Genomic DNA, 22,668 nt, shown 5'->3' with positions numbered 1-22,668 from the left:
AAGCAGAAGATATCAGAAAGAGGTGGTAAGAATAAACAGAAGAACTGTATACAAAAGATCTTAATGACACAGATAACCACAATGGTGTGATCACTAACCTAGAGACAGACTTCTTGGATTATGATGTTAAGTGAGCCTTAGGAAGCATCATTGCAAACAAACCTGACAGAGGTGGGTGCTTTACCACTAGTGCCAGCTGGAATGCCCACAATTCTAGCAGAGTCATTTCAAATCTTAAAAGATGATGCTGTTAAAGTGCTGTACTCAATATGCCAGCAAATTTGGAAGAGTCAGCAGTAGCTACAGGACTGGAAAAGGTCAGTTTTCATTCCAATTCCAAAGAAGGACAATGCCAAAGAATGTTCAAACTGTCGCAAAATTGCACTCATCTCACATGCTAGCAAGGTAATTCTCAAAATGCTTCAAGTTAGGTTTCAACAATACATGAACTGAAAACTTCCAGATGTACAAGTCGGTTTTATAAAAGGCAGAGTAATCAGAGATCAATTGCCAACTGATCTATGTTTTCTATGTTGGATCATAGAAAAAGCAAGAGAATTCCAGAAAAACATCTACTTATGCTTCACTGACTATGCTAAAGTCTTTGACTGTGTAGATTACAAACTATGGAAAATTCTTTTTTTTTTTGAAAGTCACAGACAGTTTATCTTTCTATAATTAGATTAGGAGAAAAAAAATGAAGAACCCACCGTAGCAGGAAGAAGAGTCTTCCAGTGTCGGGCATTTGATGAGATATTCAGTTACTGTGCATTTCCATTGTTTTTCCATGGGAAAACATATGGCAGAGACTTGGGAACACGCATGCCTGAAGCCAGGTTACTCTTATGTTCCATGACTATGTTGCTTGCAGGGCTATTGTTGCCACAGTAGTTGGCTGTGCCCCAGACAAATGGGGTGCTGGTCTGTTCCCACAAATCTTTGTCCCAGTCTTCATCACAAGAAGGGCACTGCCGTGTGCTCTCAGCCAGAGTCTCTTGTCCAAGGCTCCTGGTTTGGTTGACTACATCCTGCTCAATACAGCTTTTGTCATCACAGCTTGAGATATGATGACTGATTTCAGCCCGAGGAACCTGATGGCGAGCATTGAAGGGACAAGTCGCCAGATTGTTTGCGACATCAGGATGATTCTTTCTGCACTTGATAAGATGATAAGGAAACCTGCAGGCCCTGATCTGGTGGTTTTTATCACAGGGGACCTGTAACAGCTTTTCAGGGTCCAGAGTATCGATGTAAGTTTCTTCCATGTTGGGAATTAAGGAGCCAAATCCAAAGTGCTGGGGGAAAGAAAGAACTGGATCAGTGCCAGGAGCCAGCGTGAGGAGTCCCGCCCATGAGAGGTCATGAGGAAGGAAGGAAAATTCTTAAAGAGATTTGAATACCAGACCACCTTACCTGCCACCTGAGAAACCTATATGCAGGTCAATAACCAACAGTTAGAATCTTACATGGAACAACTGACTGGCTCAAAACTGGGAAATATACATCAAGATTGTATATTGTCACCTTGCTTATTTAACTTATATGCGGAGTACATCATGCAAAATGCCGGGCTGGATGAAGCACATGCTGGAATCAAGACTGCTGGGAGAAATATCAATAACCTCAGATATGCAGATGACATCACCCTTATAGCTGCAAGTGAAGAGGAACTAAAGAGCATATTGATGAAGGTGAAAGAGGAGAGTGAAAAAGCTGGTTTAAAACTCAGCATTCACAAAACTAAGATCACGGCACCCAGTCCCATTACTTCATGGCAAATAATGGGAAAACAATGGAAATAGTGACAGACTTCATTTGGGGGGCTCCAAAATCACTGCAGATGGTGACTGTAGCATGAAATTAAAAGTCACTTGCTCCTTGGAAGAGAAGATATGACAAACCTACACAGCATATTAAATAGCAGAGATATTTCTTTGCCGATAAGGGTATGCATAGTCAAAGCTATGGTTTTCCAGTGGTCATGTGTGGATGTGAGAGTTGGACCATGAAGAAGGCTAGCACCGAAGAATCCATGCTTTTTAACTGTGGTGTTGGAGAAGATTCTTGAGAGTCTCTTGGACCGCAAGATCAAACCAGTCAATTCTAAAGGAAATCCATCCTGAATATTCATTTGAGGGACTGTTGCTGAGGCAATCATGCAAGCTCCAATACTTTGGCCACCTGATGGAAAGAGCTGGCTCATTGAAAAAGACCCTGATGCTGGGAAAGATTGAAGCCAGGAGGAGAAGGGGACGACAGAGAATGAGATGGTTGGATGGCATCACTGACTCAAAGGACATGAGTTTGTGCAAGCTCCAGGAGATGGTAAAGTGTAGAGAAGGCTGGTGTGCTGCAGTCCAAGGGGTCGCAAAGAGTCAGACATGACTGAATGACAACAACAAATATTTAAATATAGTCTAATTTGTCAATCTTCCTTTTATGCTAGCTCTATTTTTTGGTACCGTTTAAGAATTTTACCTAACCCGTGAACAAAAAGATAATCTTTTTTTTGTTTTTTTTTTTTTTCACTACATTTTGACAGTTAAGGGTTTTTTCCCCAATTTAATTGAGATACAATTGACATACAGCGCTGTACAAGTTTAAGGTGTACAGAATAGTGATTTGACTTACATATATCATGGAATCAGTTCAGTTCAGTTCAGTTCAGTCGCTCAATCGTATCTGGATGGTTACCACAATAAGTTTAGTTAGCATCCATCATCTGAAATAAATATTAAAAGAAATGAAAGAGAAAAAGTGTGTGATGAGAACTCTTAGAATTTACTCCCTTAACAACTTTCAAATATACCATATAGCAGTGTTTGAAATATTTTCCTTTGGAAGCCTAAAGTGAAAAGTCAGGGTAGGACTATTGAGACTGACTGTCAGTTAAGCTAATTAGTGGAAGAGAAAGAGCAGCATTTGTGGTGCAGCAAGAGTCTGAATCCTCTGAGGAAATATGGACTTTTTCTGAAATTATAAATTTCCCTATTTTCAGATTCCTTACATGGTGCAGAGGAGTCCTCAAATAATAAGCACTTTTAAGTCCTTTTCATTTGCAAGTAATAGAAAAATGTAACTCAAACTGGCCTAGAGAAATAAGAAATTCAATGGGTAAGGTATTAATACTTGCAGAGCTGAAGCAGTACAAGGTCCCAGGTAGTAGGGGTCTTGGGGGTCTGGGGTCTAGAGCATGGGGACTGGAATGAAGTTTCATTAGTTTCACTCTCTGTTTGCTGACATCATACTTGGACACATCTCACGTCATGGTGACAGCCAGGACAGCAGACCTCCAACTCCTCAGCAGTGTCCTTGCTTCTGATTGGCTCATCCTGCACCATTACTTCTAGTCTGATTGGCTGATTGGCTGGGCTCGAGTCCCACAGCCTACCCTGGAGCTGTGAGCAAGGTTGGCGCCATAGGAACCACATAGACTAAGAGATGGGAAGGAGTGATTTCTCAGGAGAAGACTGGGGTGGTATTAACAAAATGAGGGAATGAACACGATGAAGCAAAAGAACAACAATAGTAGCACGTCAGTTCACTAGCTGGGTGACCTTGGGCAAACTGTCCAGATCTTGCTTCCTTTTCTTCTTCTGTAAAGTGGGCATAATGATATGTGTACCAGCTTTGCAGAATAATTGAAAGGATTAGATATATAAATACATGTGAAGCACATAGGATGTTGCTTGGCCTCATTTGCATTAGCTTTGTAATTCACTTATTTACTTATAAAGGGACTTCCTTGGTGGCTCAAACTGTAAAAAGCGGCTACTTACAATGCAGGAGACCGGGGTTCGATCCCTGGGTCTGGAAGATCCTCTGCAGAAGGAAATGGCAACCCACTCCAGTACTGTTGCTTGGAAAATCCCATGGACCAAGGAGCCTGGTAGGCTACAGTCCATGGGGTCGCAGAGAGTCGGACACGACTGAGCGACTTCACTTCTTCTATTTACTTATAATGGGAGCCTTGTACCTGCTGAGTTTTATGTAGACAGAAGTCGAGTTATTTTGTTGAATAGGTCTGAGCCAGAAAGATATTGGAATTCATATCCGTGGACATAGAACTAGAGAGCAAACAGACATTTCCAAAAGGAGATGAAATATACCCTGATTCCCACTACTTATCACCGTGTCTTTTGCTGACCCCTTTTTCAACCCACATCACCACTCAGTGGATTTCTGAAGCATCCTCTTCTCTGATATCTTGGCTTGCTTGTGACTCCTCACAGTCCAATGCCTACACCACAGACCAAGTAATATTTCTAAGGCATATATATCTAGCTGAGTATCGACCAGTGGTTTCCTCAATATAAACCAGAATACATGAACCTCAATTCCTAATTTTCTTGGCCTGGATCATTTCTACCTCTACAATGCTGCTTCCCTTTGCTCTCCCCATGGTCCTTCACTTTGCAGCCTCTGTCTGTGTCTCACACAAGCCAAGCTCATCCTCATCTCTCTCTCTCTTTAATCTATTTTACATGTGGTATTGTAAGTTTCCATGTTACTCTCTCCATACAACTCACCGTGTCACACCTCCCTTCCCCCAGGGTCCATAAGTCTGTTCTCTATGTCTGTTTCTCCATTGCTGCCCTGCATATAAATTTATCAGTGCCATCCTTCTAGATTCCATATATATGCATTAGTATATGATATTTATCCTTCTTTCTGACTTACTTCACTCTGTATAATAGGCTCTAGGTTTGTCCACCTCATTAGAACTGACTCAAATGTGTTCCTTTTTATGGCTGAGTAGTATTCCATTGTATATATGTACTACAGCTTCTTTGTCCATTCATCTGTCAATGGACATCTAGGTTGCTTCCATGTTCTAGCTATTGTAAACAGTGCTGCAAAGAAAATTCGAGTATATGTGTCTTTTTCAATTTTGGTTTCCTCGGGGTATATGCCTAGTAGTGGATTGCTGGGTCAGATTTTGGCTTACTCCTAGTTTTTTGAGGAATCTCCATACCATCTTCCACAGTGGTTATATCAATTTACATTCCCACCAGCAATGCAAGAAGGTTCCCTTTTCTCCACACCCTCTCCAGCATTAATTGTTTGTAGACATTTTGGTGATGGCCATTCTGACTGGTGTGAGGTGGTATCTCACTGTAGTTTTGATTTGCTTTGCTCTAATAATGAGTGACATTGAGCATCTTTTCATGTGTTTGTTAGCCATCAGTATGTCTTCTTTGGAGAAATGTCTGTTTAGGTCTTTTTCCCACTTTTTGATTGGGTTGTTCATTTTGCTGGTATTGAGTTGTATGAGCTCCTTGTATATTTTGGAAATTAATTCTTTGTCAGTTGTTCCCCTTTCTATTATTTTCTCCCATTTGGAGGGCTGTCTTTTCACCTTGTTTGTAGTTTCCTTTGCTGTGCAAAAGCTTTTAAGTTTAATTAGGTTTCACTATCTTATTTTCGTTTTTATTTCCATACTCTAGGAGGTGGTCATAGAGGATCTTGCTTTGATTTATGTCTCCAAGTGTTCTGCCGGTGTTTTCCCCTAAATGTTTTATAGTCTCTGATCTTACATTTAAGTCTTCAATCAGTTTTGAGTTTATCTTTGTATCCTTACATTAGGAAGTGTACTAATTTCATTCTTTTGTGTGTAGCTGTTTTCCCAGTGCCACTTATTGAAGAGGCTGTCTTTGCCCCATTGTATATTCTTGCCTCTCTTATCAAAAATAAGGTACCCATGGGTCTGTGGGTTTATCTCTGGGCTTTTCATCTTGTTCCATTGGTCTATATTTCTATTTTTGTCCCATATTTTTTTAAAAATGTTCTTCCCTTAGATTTTCAAATGACTGTTTCTGTATCATCATTCTGATCTCAAATCAAATGCCAGCTCCATGAAGATAATTTCCTGATCAACCCAGACAAAATATTTTCCTGCCCTAATTCAATAATTCTCTATATTATTTTACTTCTGTATATTTTAATACTTGAATTTGTCTCATTTACTTTTGGATTCTTTCTTCTAAACTACATTTTTTAAGAGGTCACAAGGTAGTGAAGAATTAACTAAGACAAAGGTATAGAGAATGAGCTTCATGTTTGGGGCCAGTTTTCTGGTACATTTGCTCATATCCAAGAAGCCAGTTGAAAGTTTAGAGGTAGAACAAAAACTCAGCAAATCTATGAATCAAAAAAACAGAGAGAATCACCTTGATTTTGTGTTGGAGTTCTGAAGACTGCACAACAGGAAAAAGTGTGAAATGGAAAAGACAGCAATTCAGAGTTAAGTCATATTTTTAACTGAAATTGAATTGAGGTCATTGTTAATGCCCCTAAGTGCTCTGTAGACTCAAACATAAATCTAATCTAGAGAAAGATGATATTATCCTAGGCCTCGAATAATTTCTATGAACAATTTTGTGAATACAATTTCAATCATCAATAAAAAGTAACCAGGCACATAAAGAGACATGATAAAAGAATGAAAATCAGTAAGGGAAAACAGACAATACAAAAAGATTTGCAAGAGTTCCAGACACTTGGGTATGAGACACACTTTAAAATAGATTTTAATATGTTCAAAGATATAAGACTAAGAACTTCAATAGAGAATAAATAAACTACTAAGAAAAGGAAAAAAAACTAAAAAATAAAGTATTTAAAATCAAGTATTGAATCGGTAGTTTTGTTGTTGCTGTTCAGGCACTCAGTAGTGTCCAACTCTTTGTGACCCCATAGAGCATGTCAGGCTTCCCTGACCTTCATTGTCTCCTGGAGTTTGCTCACACTCATGTCCTTTGAGTTGGTAACGCCATCCAACTTTCATCCTCTGTCACCCTCTTTTCCTCCTACCCTCAATCCTTGCCAGCATTGGGGTCTTTTTTTCCAGTGAGTCAACTTTTCACATCAAGTGGTCGGAGTATTGGAGCTTCAGCCTCAGTTCTTCTAATGAATATTCAGAGTTGATTTCTTGTAAGATTGACTTTGACCTCCTTGCTGTGTAAGGGACTGAATCAGTAGATTTAACTGCAAATTCAGCGAGAGGGAGAACTAGTAGACTGGAATATGTGGCCAAAGAAAATGGAGAGAAAAATGGGTGGAAACCACAATGACAAAAGTAAGAGGCATAGAGTATATGTGATACAGATGGAAATCATTGGAAGGGAGGAAATACAGCGGGCTAATATTTCTCACCTTAATTACTCGGTCTCTCTGCTGTCAGGTTGGTTCCTACTTCTATCCATTACGATGTCAGAGTAAGAATTTTAAAGCAACAGTACTTAGGAATATTGATTTAAAATTTTGTCTTCATCACTAATTAATTGTACAACTCTGATCAGGTTGTTTAAACGTTTTGAGCTTCAGTTTACTCTTTTGTAATGGTTACAATTACATCTAGCTACATATACATTTAGATAGATAAATATAGATGTGTAGTATTTGACATTAAAAAAAACAAGTAATTAATAAATAAATAGAAGTTTTTAGTTTTTTATTATTCCTGTTTAAATCCCTGTGCACGCATGCATACTAAGTCACCTCAGTCATGTTCGACTCTTTGAGACGCTATGGACTGTAGGCTGCCAGGCTCCTTTGTTCATGTCCATATTCTCCAGGGAAGAATACTGGAGTGGGTTGCCATGCCCTCCTCCAGGGAATCTTCCCCACCCAGGGATCAAACCTGTGTCTCCTGCGGTTCTTGCATTACAGGTGAATTTTTTACTGTTGAGCTACTGGGGAAGCCCCACCTAAATCCCTCAATTTCACTCAATTTCTAGACTAACAGGCTGTTTTATCCCCAAGGTGTATATAAGTATGTGTGACTGCAGCCATGAAATTAAAAGACACTTACTCCTTGGAAGGAAAGTTATGACCAACCTAGATAGCAATTGAAAAGCAGAGACATTATTTTGCCAACAAAGGTCCCTCTAGTCAAGGCTATGGTTTTTCCAGTGGTCATGTATAGATGTGAGAGTTGGACTGTGAAGAAAGCTGCCAAAGAATTGATGCTTTTGAACTGTGGTGTTGGAGAAGACTCTTGAGAGTCTCTTGGACTGCAAGGAGATCCAACCAATCCATTCTGAAGGTTAGCCCTGGGATTTCTTTGGAAGGAATGATGCTGAAACTGAAACTCCAGTGCTTTGGCCACCTCATGTGAAGATTTGACTCATTGGAAAAGACTGATGCTGGGAGGGATTGGGGGCAGGAGGAGAAGGGGACGACAGAGGATGAGATGGCTGGATGGCATCACTGACTCGATGGACGCAAGTCTGAGTGAACTCCGGGAGTTGGTGATGGACAGGGAGGCCTGGCGTGCTTCAATTCATGGGATTGCAAAGAGTCGGACATGACTGAGCGACTGAACTGAACTGATATGTATACAATTTTAATGGAAAATTTTTTTATTGCTTCACCTTGACCCTCAAATTTTACGTCAACCAGGGTCCCTTTCTCTACGCTAGTCTCTATATTGATGGTTCTCAGTCTTAGCTATAATTAGGCTCTCTGAGGAGTTTTTTTTTTTTATCCATATGAGTGTCAGGGTTCTACCTAGAAATTCTGATTTAGAACATTTGCATATTTAGTTTTTCCAAAAAGTTTTCCATTCATGTCTGAATGACATGAAACTATCTACTGTGCTCTACAGAATTTCTCTGGGACATGGTTTCTTTGGGTGGTCTCAACTGTTTTCTTCCAGCAACAGTAGAGACCCAAGTCACATTTACAGCATTGGTTTTCTCTGATCTTTCTGCTGAATCCCATTCTTACATGCACAGCTGCCTTAGATACTCAAAAAATGTTCACATGTAACATGCTGTCTCCCCTCCATCTAATCTTCTCTTTTTTTCTATATTCTCAGAGTCAACAAATAGCACTATAACCCATCCAGTAAGTTAACAATTTAGACTTGAATGTTACTCAAATGAAATGTGATTCATAAGTAACAATAATCTCAAGTTTGTAACTTTTATGGGGGAAAAAGTTCACCTAAAATCTCATCTGTTTTATGCTTTCTTCACAATGCTGTACATATTTTTAAAATTGAGAATTAAAGTGTTTCTTTGCCTTCTTTCTAAAGTAAGTCAGTTCATTGCTTTTGAAAATGCCAAATTCCAAGGCCAAATATGTATAAACTTTTAAATATGATAAATGAGCCACTAAAATTTATTTGGAAGTGATGGATTTTTAAATAACTGATTTGGGGATAAATTCTCAAGCATTTGGTGAAAATTTTCAATCCTGTTCCTCTCTTGTACTCTATATTGTAAATATATTTCAGATGAATTAAATATACAAACTAGACAAAGATTCTAAAAATTCTGAGCTGGGAAAATTCTTTAAAGAATGATACTGAATCCAAGAAACTTAAGGTGAAGAACTGATAAATTTGATCACATAAGAATTAAACCAAATACATTTGTTTGATGAAAATCATTCAGCAATAAAATGGCAATAAACTTAAACACAATGTACATAACCATGCTTTTTAAATTAAAAAGAGCTTATGTATGAAAAACATTTATATCACAATAGAAACATGTGAGGAATAGAATATGCAAAATATACAAAACTAATCAGATCAGTAAAATATTTAAATGATGTAATATTTACTTATCAAATTGACCTAGATTAAAAAATGGGATCATAGCCCTCTGTACAAGCTAACATCAATTGGGATTCCCTGGTGGCTCAGACGGTAAAGCATCTGCCCACAATGCCAGAAACCAGAAATCCTATGGACAGAGGAACCTGGTGGGCTACAGTCCATGGCGTTGCAAAGAGTTGGACACGACTGAGCGACTTCACTTTCACTTTCTATTACGGACAATTAGAGATGATGCATCAAAATTTAAGACATACCAATCTTTTAAAAAAATTATCTTTCTATGGAGGATAATTGACTTATGATCTTATGTTTGTTTCTGCCACACATCACCATGAATCAGCCGTAGGTATACATATGTCTCCTCCCACCTCCTCCCCTGCCCCACCCCTCTAGGTTGTCACAGAGCACAGGGTTTATCACACAGCATATCTCCACTGGCTATCTACTTGACATATGGTAAGGTATGTTTCAAGGCTACTCTCTCAATTCATCCCATCCTCTCCTTCCTCCACTCTGTCCGCAAGTCTGTTCTTTAAAGACATACCAATCTTTGATTATGCAATTTGGTTTATAGAAATTCACCAAAGAATAACTGATCAAACAAGCAAAAATACATGCTCAAGAATATAAAACCTAGCTTTTTTTTTCATTGAAGTATAGTTGACTTGCAATACTATAGTAGTTTCAGGTGTACAACACAAGAATTCAGTGTTTTTATAGGTTATACTCCGTTCAAAGTTGTTACAAAACAATCACTCTATTTCTCTATGCTGTACAATATATCCTTGTTGCTTATTTATTTTACACATAGTGGTTAGTGTCTTTTAACTTAATCTTAGCTTTTAATATAAAAAATAGGTATAAATGTACTTCAATAAAAGATTAGAAAAATGTTTAAATTAAACAATATAATAATTTTATAGGCATGGAAAAATATAATGAAAGAAGCAAATAGTGGTGGTTGGGTTCTTGTTTAGAAAATAATAGCTATGATACACCGTATAATGCACCCAGCAGTTTCCTTTGTATAGTGGCGCTATGTAAAGGTTTTATTGTGTTCTATTAAAGTCTACAGTTTCTTTTCCTTTCTTTTGAATTTCTTATTTTGTATTGGATTATAGCCAATTAACAATGTTGTGATAGGTTTAGGTGAACAGGAGGGATATAGCCACACATATACATCCCTACATTCTTCTCCAAACTACATTTTCCTTATTTAGTCCAATGCATAGGAATTATTTTTAGAATGTATAATAAATGTCTTTATCAGAAAAAATAAACTTGAGGTGTGTCTTGGAATTCGGATATTATTTTTGTTGTAATGTTGGAAAGTAGAATTTAAAAATTTAGAATGCTGTTCTACCAAAATGCCCTAAAACATATGTGGACAGGATGGATCATTGTAAACATAGTTAGTGAAAATAGGAAAAAATCAAGTTCCATTTGATTTTTGTGCTCACTTTCTAGAAAGAGAAAAGCAAGGCAAATAGAAGAGGAACTGATGTATATCGACTGTCTCATATGTGATAGGTATAGTGTTATATATCTGATGTGACTAATCATTTAATGGCTAGAATGTGGTCACATTTAGGAAATGGGCAATACCTGCTACTCAAGAAGAAGGAATTAACTCAAAATCTAAAAACAGTTTTTAGTAACTACTAACTGTAGTCAAAATGGAATCTCTGCAATAGAAATTTTAAAAGGCTTATTATCACACTTATCTAAAGGTGGCATGCGTTTTAATTGGCAATTAAGGCATACCTATGGGGCCTGAGTATGACGTCTGGGAACATGGGCAGGTGCCATGCCTGAGAAAACCACTTGTTCTTTTAATCTGGACCCCAGGAATTACACAAGGTGTATGTCAATTTCCTTAGGAGACCCTGAGTCCTTGAGTTGTGTTTTAATCTAATCTGTTCACTTGACACGTCTATTCTAATTGGTATTACTTTGCAAATTGCTAAAAATATGAAAATATTAGTGATGACCTCTCATCAAAACTCAGGAGCCTCCTGTGAGGGAGGTAAAAGTCAACAGCTGGCTTTTCTCCACCTAGGCTCATAAGAGAATTGTCTGGGTTTGCCTCACAAGTTATCTATACTTGTGAACAAGACCCAAATATAATATTTAGAATAATACGTCAATTGCAGATGTATTGGGGGTGGTAGTTTCCACAACCTTTAAGCACTAGAAGTCATAAAAACAAATGACCTGAACCAAAATAAAAGCTTCTTTGACTGCCTGCCAATGCAGGAGACACGGGTTGGATCCCTGATCCAGAAAGATCTTGCATTGCCCCAGAGCAACTAAGCCTATGCCCCCCAACTCTTGAGCCTGCAGTCTAGAGCCTGAGAGCTGCAACTACTGAGTCCACGTGCCCCAGCTACCAAAGCCTGCATGCCCTGGAGACCGTGCTCTGCAACAAGAGAGGCCACCGGCAGTCAGAAGCCCATGCACCACCTTTGGAGAATAGACCCTGGTTGTCACAACTAGAGAAAAGTCCGCAGGCAACGAAGACTGAGCACAGTTAAAAAAAAAAAAAAAGCTTCTTTGAATCTTGTCTCCAAATTTGCAAGTTGAGGGAAATGATAATACATACTTCAAATGACTATGGTGAGGATTAAATGAGACGATCAGGGAAATGTAAATCAAAAGTTAATTTTATAATATTGGCAAAAATTTAAGAGACTAGACAAATATGAGATTCTCAACATTGTATAGAAACAGGCAGTCTTAAACACCATTGCTGGGGCTATAAATTGGTATAAAATTTGAAAGGCATTTTGGCACTGTCTTTCCAATCTGTACCTCCTTCAATCCAACATTTTGCTTCTTGGAATCTATTCCATAGAAATCCTCACATGATTAGGGAAAGAACATGTACAGCATGTACATATTGCAGCATTTTCTTTAAAGTAAAAAAAAAAAATGAGACCATTTAGACATCCATCTAACAACCATCACAAGAAAATGATTAAACATATTAAAGTAAAACCAAGATACTTTCTATATAGTCTTCAGAAAAAAAACTTAGTTATATCTTATACAGATGGACTGGCTTAGAAGCTTGTTCAGGATATATCATTGAAAGCAAAAAGCTAGTTATGAAATAATTTATAGATGATAGTACCATTTTTGTTGAAGGAAAGAGAAAAGAAAAGAAGAAAGAAAGAAAGGAAGGAAGGAAAGGAAAGAAGGAATTTGTATGTCTAGTCTGGATTACATGCCATAATACTACCAATAACCTTGCAGAGTGATGGTGGGGCAATTTAAACATTTATTATATACAATCATATATATATATTTATATACTTAAAAGAACATGTAATTCTCTAGTGATAGAACTGATAACAGAGTGGAAGAGGAAAAATAAGATAAACATGTGAAATCACTGTTTGTTCAATGATTATTCTAGTTCTTAATATCCCCCCTTCTTACCACCTCTTTTGAAAAATTGTTTCTTCCTCCTTCCCTACATCCCTCCCCTTCACTCTCTCTTATTTATGGTTTACTTTGCTGTTTTTCTGCAGCAATTCAGAGTCAGATTATATTTTGATCTTCTTTAAATTCTTTCAAGTCCCTTTTTGCTTACTGAGAAGAGCCAAGGTCCTTAATAAGGCATTCAAGACCACCCATACCCTAGATGATCTGATTAAGGGATACATGATGAGCACAGAAAAGATTTCTGAGAAGTAATTAATAAATATAGGTGACTGACACTATTTTTGTAGGCATTTTGATAACTATACAATCAATGCATATCCAACTATGCGATCAACGCATATACCTTCATCATTGCTGTAATTTGGTAAAACTCCACACAACCTATGATGGAGTCTGATTGAGTTTCACAACCTCCTCACACAAAGCATTTCTTACACTATAAGCTTTATATGAAATTGTTGTCCACATAACTCTCCCTTGTTTATTCCCCTATTGTAGCCCATATGATAAACTATTATTGAAAGACAAATACCTCGTTAAAATCTGTTGTTGTTCAGTGGCTAAGTCACGTCCAACTCTGCCGCCCCATGTGCTGTAATACACCAGGCTCCTTTGTCCTCCACTGTCTCCTGGATTTTGCTCAAATTCACGTCCATTTAGTTGCTCAAATTCTTGTCCATTGAGCCGATGATACTATCTAACCATCTCATCCTCTGCCACCCCCTTCTCCTTTTGCCTCCAATCTTTCCAAGCATCAGGATCTTTTCCTATGAGTTGGCTCATTGAAATGGCAACACATTCTCATATTCTTGCCTGGGAAGTCCCAAGGACAGAGGAAATTTGTGGGCTATAGACTTTGGGTTCACAAAAGGTTGGACAAAACTTAGCGACTAAATCAACCAAACTATGGGGCAAATAAACAAGAAAATCAGTCAGGGCTAAATCCAGGATTTATAATGGATACACAGGAAGACTCTTTGCTTTTCCATCGGGTTTGAATTGGGGAGATTTAATCCTGGAGTTGTCAGTGGGACCCTATGTGAAATTTGAGCATTAAGCCAACATGGAGAGAAAAATGGTGAGAAAGAGAACCTGCACCCTACTTATTGTATGAGACCCTAGACCAAGTCAAACCTGAAGTCAATAATGCCTCAGGGATTTCCCACCAATGATCCAAAAAATTTCTTTATTTGCTTAAGCAGATTTGCTATTTTTGTAAGTATGTGATTTGAGTCCCAAAATTCTAATACTGCACAACAGAGTTTTTATTTTTTAATTAATTTATTTACTTCAATTGGAGGCTAATTACTTTACAATATTGTAGTGGTTCCTGCCATACATTGACATGAATCAGCCACGGGTGTACATGTGTTTCCCATCCTGCACAAGAGATTTTTAAAAGTAGTAGATTGTGCCATTTCTTTAAGCATCTGGCAAGGAATTAAAATTAGCTATCATTTGACAAACCTAGACAGTGTGTTGAAAAGCAAAGACATCACTTTGCTGGCAAAGGTCCGTATAGTCAAGGCTATGGTCTTTCCGTGGTCGTGTACGGTTGTGAGAGCTGGATCTCAAGAAGGCAGAGAGCTGAAGAATTGATGCCTTCGAATTGTGGTGCTGGAGAAGACTCTTGAGAGTCCTTTGGAGAGCAAGGAGATCAAACCAGTCAATCTTAAAGGAAATCAACCCTGAATATTCATTTGAAGAACTGATGCTGAAGCTGAAGCTCCAATGTTTTGGTCACCTGATGCACAAAACCAACTCATTGGAAAAGACCCTGATGCTGGAAAAGATAGAGGGCAGAGGGATAAGAAGGCGTCAGAGGAAGAGATGTCTGGATGACATTAGTGATACAATGGACACGAACTCGGGCAAACTCCCGGAGATGGTGAGGGATGGGGAAGGCTGGCTTGCTGCTGTCCATGGGGTCGAGAACAGTTGGACATACCTGGGTGACTGAACAATAACTATCATTTTTTCAAATTTCTATATTCACAAAATCCTGGGGAAACTGCCATAAATAATGAAGAGAATCTTGAAAGAGTTTAACTCTTAATTGAAAATCATTAAAAAAATGAATGCAAATATGTATTATTTCTCATATGTAGAAAATGTGTCAAATGTCTTTCACTGGAAATGGGCTCAAATATGCCTTTATTATCCAAAGAAACATCCCTTGGCTCTTATTGTAACTGCAGAAATTATTGGTGTAAATGGTTAACAATTGTTCATAATTCTGAAAATCTTTATTCTGATGTCATTAGTAAAGTGGTCCAACAGAAACTGGAGAAAGCAATGGCAACTCACTCCAGTACTCTTACCTGGAAGATCCTATGGACGGAGGAGCCTGGTAGGCTGCAGTCCATGGGGTCGCCAAGAGTCGGACACGACTGAACGACTTCGCTTTCACTTTTCACGTTCATGCATTGGAGAAGGAAATGGCAACCCACTCCAGTGTTCTTGCCTGGAGAATCCCAGGGACAGGGGAGCCTGGTGGGCTGCCGCCTATGGAGTCACACAGAGTCAGACACGACTGGAGCGACTTAGCAGCAGCAGCCAGTAGAAACAAGATCAACCCTTAGGGATAGGTCCAGGCTGCAGGGTTGAGAGTGCTCCTTTCCTTTGACCACAGGCAGAATTCATCGCTCATTCATTGGACATTTGTTTCTACTTTGCACGTGGCGCATGTTCAGTGCCATCATCTAAGTAATCATCATCATTACCATCAATATGAGAGGATATTCACTCAAAGTGTTGAATGCTATTATTGCCTCTTTAGAACTTATGCTTTGTACTCAGAAGGCAATATCATACATTGAGGATAATTTCAGTAAGTTTTCCTAATGTAAATGGGCTAATATCTGTAGAACAGTCTAGTCAAAATATTCATCGTATTAATAAAGAAATATTTAATTGTGTGCATTCTCCGTGATTATGATTTATGAGGTGATTTTCAAAATTTAAGTGAGAAGATAATTTAGAAGGAAGGACAATTAAAGCATCACTGTCCTCCAACGATGATTTTGAAGGTATTTGGAGAAGGGAATGGAAGCTAATAAGAATATAGTTTTAATAATTGAGGCACAAGATGCCAGATACTCAGTCAGTCTCTCTACCAAATATTTAGGTGGTGTTTAAAGCCCACAACTTGTTTAAATGATTTGACAACACTAAAAGCTTGACTCAAAATATGTACGCCCTTGGAAGTTTATAGTGATGAGTTTAATACCATGGTCATTCCTGTATATTTTATAAAATATTGCTATATTGAAAATATGTTTTTGCTGTTTTACTAATTCCAAATTTGGAAGAACTAAATTGGCAACTCATATTAACATATTCACATGATGACTTATGTGGAGTTATTGTACTTTTTGCATATTGTAGAATCAACATGGGGAAAGCCTAATATTTGAAACTTAATCAGGAAACTATTTAGAAATAAATTTCCTGATTGTTTTTCATCAAAAGAGCTCAAGATCCCTTATTAAAAGTGCTTTCATATACATATTTGTACATATAATGTATGCATGTAAAATTGGGAAAATAGATTTAGAAAAGGAGGTGAGGTCACAGACAATTTATGGTATAGGAATGAATATTTATATGCATATTTTTTCAAGCAACCTACCAGCCATTTTGCTATTTAGTTCTCACAGTTAGGTAGGTATCAACACTCCCATCTTACAGTTGAAATATTGAGGCTAAAAGAAGATAAATCACTTACCCAAAGGTCAGTAGATAGTAAGAAATAGAATCAGCAATCAAAAGTGAGTCTGTCTAAAGCAAAACTCACTTTATAATGTTTCTAATCTTCTAATTTTTCTAATCTTTCTACTGTATTACACTATGCACTTCCTATTTTCATGGTCAGTATGTGAATTTCCTATTTTGGTAGCTCTTTCACCTTCTTAACAATTCTGATTCATATACTGCAAGGAACTGTCAGTGGAATTGAGCTCTATTTCTTCATAATAGTCCATTGCTGGAGATCTTTGAAACAGTGCCAACTGCAAATGCTCTATCTTACCTCTTGATAGATGTTGACCCAGAAAACTCAGAAAACTTAAGAAAAATAATAATAGTAATAACACTAGCTAACCTAACAAAATCCTTACTATGTGTTAGTTATTAGACTAGGTGCTTTACTTATCTCATTTAATCTTCATAAAAATCATACAAGTTAGCTACTCTTTCAACTGACTTTTAAAAATGAGAAACTGAGCTTACGTAAATTCCTTAGGATGACCCAGTAAATGGTGAAGAGTAAATATGTTTCCATGTAGAATTGGTGTACAAAGGCAGAGACTGTTCCTACATATTTTGACTCATTGGAGGACCCATTTCTTTGATTTAATGTTACCTCTGCTAGGGACATTTAGGAGGTCTCCCACAGTTTCATTTATTTCCCCACTTGAAAGGAGCAAAACTTATTTCATATATTCTGCAACCACTTAGTTTTCCACAATTTTCAGTGTCTAAGAAACACAACAAAACTCAGTTTATTTCTACTCCCTAAATATTGAATATTTGAAAGGTGTTCTATTCTTGAAGGTTAGTTTCCAGTTATCACTGTAAAACAACTGTGTCACCTTAGACATTATTTTAAAATATATACATTAAGATGTTGTTTCAGTTTGATTCATGAAAGATTGGCATTCGAAAATGTAATAGATATTCCAAAGGTGACTTGATTTTAAAATACCTGATTGAGAACGGAAAAACATTTGAACTACAAAGGGAAATTTGGCATGTGTGAGTTGTTAGCTGGTAAAAATAGGTGTCTAATTCTGGAGGAATCCATTATTAGGTGTTTCCTAGTGAGAAGATAGAAATGTAACATCTCACCCCCACTTGTGTCTGATATTTTGCGTGGCTCATAATGCTAATTTTGATGCAGAAAGTTAACATTCAACAATAAGCAACAGAAGCTACTTTTCCCTCTCTTCTTACTCTTAAGATTTAATCCTTCACACCGCCAACCTCAAAACATGCACACACACACACACACAAAGTAATAAAGAGAGGTTGGAAGAAATGCAATTCATGTTTGAGGTCTAGATGGACCTTTCTGCCTGAAACAACTAAAGGCGTTGCTGCTGAAGCAAATGGTTTTGCATTCATATATATTCTTTTTAAGATACAGGCAATTAAAAGTTTTAGAACTTTACATATGCTGTGTAAAATTTTAAACCCTCTCCTTCCACAGGAGAACCCTGGAAAAGTCCCAAGATTTTCTTTCAAGAAACATCATATTAATATTCTCATGTATTTGAGATTTAACATTTCATATTCTTTTCTCTGCACCTTTTATTGTTCCTATTTACAGTGCACCTGAAACACATCTTGTAATTGGCAGAGAGCCCAGATTTTCCATTTAGGAACAGTTTGATGATTTCACTTTTTCTCCTTCCTTTTTTTTTTCCCAAACAGCAGGTGCTGTACATTGTAAACAATGCCAGTCACCATAATATTATTAGCTTTTGAATTTTTATTACATTCTTGCCTCCCTACATATTTTAAACTTCAGTGTAAGGAATTTTTGGCACCAGCTCAGCAAGCTTCTTATTTCATAAGGAAGATAGATTCCAGCCAATAGAGTGCTTCATTGTCATTTATAATTAGAAAGTATAAGATTTACCTAATCATAAAATCACCCAATATTTTCAGGTTTGTGTCTAATTTTCTAGGCAATGCATTCACATCTGTCCCATGCAGAATACTAATTCCATTTCAGATGCATTAGTTTCACAGATGTTTAACCCTTTTCTTGCTCATTACTTAAGTATAACTCTCTTTTGGCTAATCTTTACCATGAAGGCTCTGGTTAAAAGACAGGTTTTTTTTGTTTTTTTTTTTACACTTCTAAAATGGTCAGAGCTCATCAGAATTGATGCACTTAGCTGAGTTGTTTATCAATCAATGTGTATCAGAGCATGCAGGATTCAGTTTCAGCAGTCAGCATGGAATAAGGAGATGGCTGAGGTGTTGCAATTGACCATGCTCATTGCCAAATGTAATTTATTATATTTCCAGCAGTAGTGACCAAACACTGGGTAAAGAAACTGTTTTTCACATAGCAAGTGCTCAGTAAGGATTTGCTAAAAAAAAAAAAAAAGACTAAAAAAATTCCCCACTGTCCTCAGAAGTTACAATGTTATTATCTATCATATACCTATTTATGAAAATTTGGTGGAAAAGATGAGTTTAAAAATGAGTCCAGGGCATTCCTTTTAAACACTGAATTAAGCAGTTCAAAATGAATCAGTCAGTTAGCAGATACAGTACAAGAACTGCTGTGTGTTGACTGAAGAAAACCAAAAAATTTATTTCTAGCTATAAACCTGGACTTTCATTTCATTTTCTGAGATGAATTTTAAGATAACACTTAGCATAAATAATATTTAAAATTTTTCTTTACATGTTGTGAGAAACGTTCCATTAGCTAACCAAAAGGTACAAAAAAATCAAGCTATTTTATTTCTATAGCTATGATCTTTCCCTTTAAACCGCATTTAGAGCTTCATTTTTCCAGATCACTTCAATAAGTGAAAGCCCAACAGAGGACAGATGCAATATAAGAGCAATAAAGGAAGAAAAAATTAAAAATCCTTTGTTCTCCCTGCAGTACGTCCGTAAATCTATTAGCATTATTTTCCTTTCTCTCTCTCCCCGTCTCTCTCTCTCTTTTTTTTTTGTCTGTGTGTTTTTGCATCCCAAGCCAGATCTCAAGTTCTCTGAAGCAACCCTTAATCAAGCTCCCCAAAGGCTTACGACTGCATGCAGCAATTTCTCCCCTGCTCTCAGCACAGATGTTTCGAGCACATTCCATTACACCTACATGCCATTACAGCTAATGGCTTATTCTGATGAAGAAAGCTGCTTTCTGCTCAGTGCAGCAAAGGGGAAAATTTCCTCCTGTACAGTTCGATCCCTGCAACAATGAAATGTGGGGGCAGGTGGTACAACAGAACTCTCTAATGTTAATTACATACTGTATTACCCCCAAATTTGGCTGGTCATTAATTATGCTAATTTACCTTACTGAAAATTAGCACCATCAACGTGAACATTTGAGCAGGTTATGGCAAAATGTAGTCTATCATAGTTTGCTTGTAAACCTGAACCTTTTGAGCCAACCAAAGAAAAGATTACTATTCTTAGATATAGTGAACATAAGAAATGGGTTATGGCTACCCTTGATCCCCCTCATGGTAAATATCCTGATTTCTCAGAAAAATACATCAAATGGAAGCAATTTCCTCAAGTCCTGACTACTAATGCATTTTATTAATCTTTGCAAATTGCTAAATATAGGAAAATAAGTATAAAATATAAAACATGAGAGGAGATAGGCTTGTGTACTTTGCACTGAATAATAATCATATGTGTTACTTTGAAGCAGAATGAGTGGAGGAAAGGTAGGAAGTAAAACTTTGGTGGCAACGTGTGAAGTGTTCATGCTATGGAATGCAGTGATTTTCTTCTATATGTTTTTCATAGAGTCTTGATAAATGGAGATAAACATGGTCTTTAACAGCTCCTGCAGTTAGAGATTGTATTTTGCTATTTATTACTCCATAAAAATTAACGTGTCTCCTTTCTAACTCAAGCTCAAATTTTACCATATTGATCACATTTAATAAAGTGTTCGAATCAGGTTAGGCTCATTTTCCATATGAATTAAATAAGAACAATTTCATTCTGGCCCGTTGAAATTGATTGGGTTTCAGAAAGAAGTAAACAGAAAATCTTCTCTATGGAGTGAACAGTCTCTCTCTCCTCTTCCAGGCTGCTGTTTCCTTCTATCCATCTCCAAGAAGCCATCATCATATTAACATAGATGACAATCTGGCAAGGAGGTGCTGATCAAAGATAAATTTCACACTCGCACTTCGCGTTTTCTAATTACACCATCTGTGTCAGACTCTTTCGTGGCAGCTCTGCCCAATCTGTCAAACGCTGCGTGCCTATGGGAATGCAGAGGAGCTGAGAAAATCTCCTTGTCTTCCCCCAACCTGCCCAGCCGATCCATTACCCCCAATCGGAGCTGGGCAGATATATTAGTCTAATTGGGGACTGAAATGAAGGTTCCAGGTTGCGTTGGAGATGAGGTGTTTGGGGGATGCAAGGCATGAGATTGCAATTTGAATCATATTACAGGGCCTGCCCCAGCTTGTCTCAGAGCAGGCTGAGAACAAGCCATGCATGCCGTATCAGGATGGGAGGGGGAAGGCGGAGAGAACCATTTTTAAAAGAATCATGAATGAGAAAGTGTCTCCTTTCATTTCTCTCTGTTTCTTTCAGGCACATTAAGGAGAACTGATTGTGAGCAGGCACTGATGGGCAATGCCCATCCTTTTATTCTAATGTTATAAAACTTAAGTATAAGGAGTTAAACACAATGACCCAGCCAATATGGCCAGGTCTAATCTAATCAAGGCTGAGCAAATAAATCTAACTGTTCTTCCTAAATAACACAAATTAGTTCTTGTGAAATGTACATGATACTAGCTGTTGGACACAATAGCCTGAAAGCAAGAGACACTGAAGGCTGATAGCTATTCTAATAAGGAGTTCTCAAGCGGATGTTAAACTTTAAGATTCACTTTGATTTCTTCTTTCTTTTAATTTAGGGTGACAAAGTCCATGAAATGCCAGAGAAAAATGGAATGATTGACCTTTCAAAGTAGAGTCATGGCATAGCTAACTATTTCTAGCTATTGATTTTTCTCTGCCACATGTCACTGCCTTTAAGTCATGTTGTAACTGATGCCAAGGTAAGTGAATAAATGTAGTAAGTCATTTTTAAGTCTTAAAGGGTGCACTCTTTACCTAAGGGTGTGTCTTTACCTAAAAATGGTAGTGTGATGAAATCAAAAGGAATCAATTATTTCTTTTTTAAAAATACGTGTGCTAAAAAAGTTCTTGTGCTAATACTATTTCTGTTGCCTTGAGTAATTCTGAATCAAGATTTTATCCTAGTCATTCTCAAATGAGAAGGTGTATAGTAAAATGGGAACAGGAACCAAAAAAAAAGAGAGAGAGTTAAAAAAATTGACTCCAGACCTAGCTCTGTTAATTACCTCTCTGACAGTATTCTGTAAACTTCACTCTTCCCCTTTCATACATGTGAGGCATATCTATGTGAAAACATGTTAAAGATTATAAAACACCCTGAAAGTTACAAGACCATCTTGTTTATGCATCTATGTATTTATGCCCTGTCTCAAATCCCGTGTCATTTCAACTTATAGTTCATTGAAAAGATTTCCTCCCAAATATACCATCATTAGGTGTTACTTCCAGCAGAAAACCTCTCTCTCATGCAGTCATTTTGTCCTAGAAGAAATTAATTCTGTGTTCATTTTTCTCTATCTTGCATATTGCATGAACACAAACTTGTTTATTAAATAGCATTGGTACATTTAATATTCAGAAAGAGAGGAAATGCTATTTAAGTCATTGAGCAAACCAGGCTGATGGTGCTGGAGTGATTGCATTGACGGGAAAGAAATCTCCCCAATAACCTGACCCTGTAGCATCTTCTTACTTCTGAAAATTAGGACTTTGCCATCAAATATTTACACAAATTTTGTAGTTTTTCTTGGACTCTAAGAACTTTCCTTTTCAAGTAATGGACAAGGTGACCT

At 37.4% G+C, this 22,668-nt stretch overlaps 1 protein-coding gene across 1 annotated transcript; it reads right to left on the bottom strand.

The window, feature by feature from the left end:
* Positions 1 to 761: 761 nt before the first annotated feature.
* On the bottom strand, positions 762 to 1,265 carry LOC120878502 (gametocyte-specific factor 1-like). Its single transcript, XM_040261096.1, has one exon. The coding sequence runs from the start codon at positions 1,263 to 1,265 to the stop codon at positions 762 to 764; it is 504 nt and encodes a 167-aa protein (XP_040117030.1).
* Positions 1,266 to 22,668: the final 21,403 nt, after the last annotated feature.

This window comes from Oryx dammah, unplaced genomic scaffold (genome assembly GCF_014754425.2).
Source record: "Oryx dammah isolate SB20612 unplaced genomic scaffold, SCBI_Odam_1.1 HiC_scaffold_19, whole genome shotgun sequence".
NCBI classification, from domain to species: Eukaryota; Metazoa; Chordata; class Mammalia; order Artiodactyla; family Bovidae; genus Oryx; species Oryx dammah.
The sequence above is the reverse complement of the archived record's forward strand: the minus strand, read 5'-3'. Positions and strand labels throughout refer to the sequence as shown.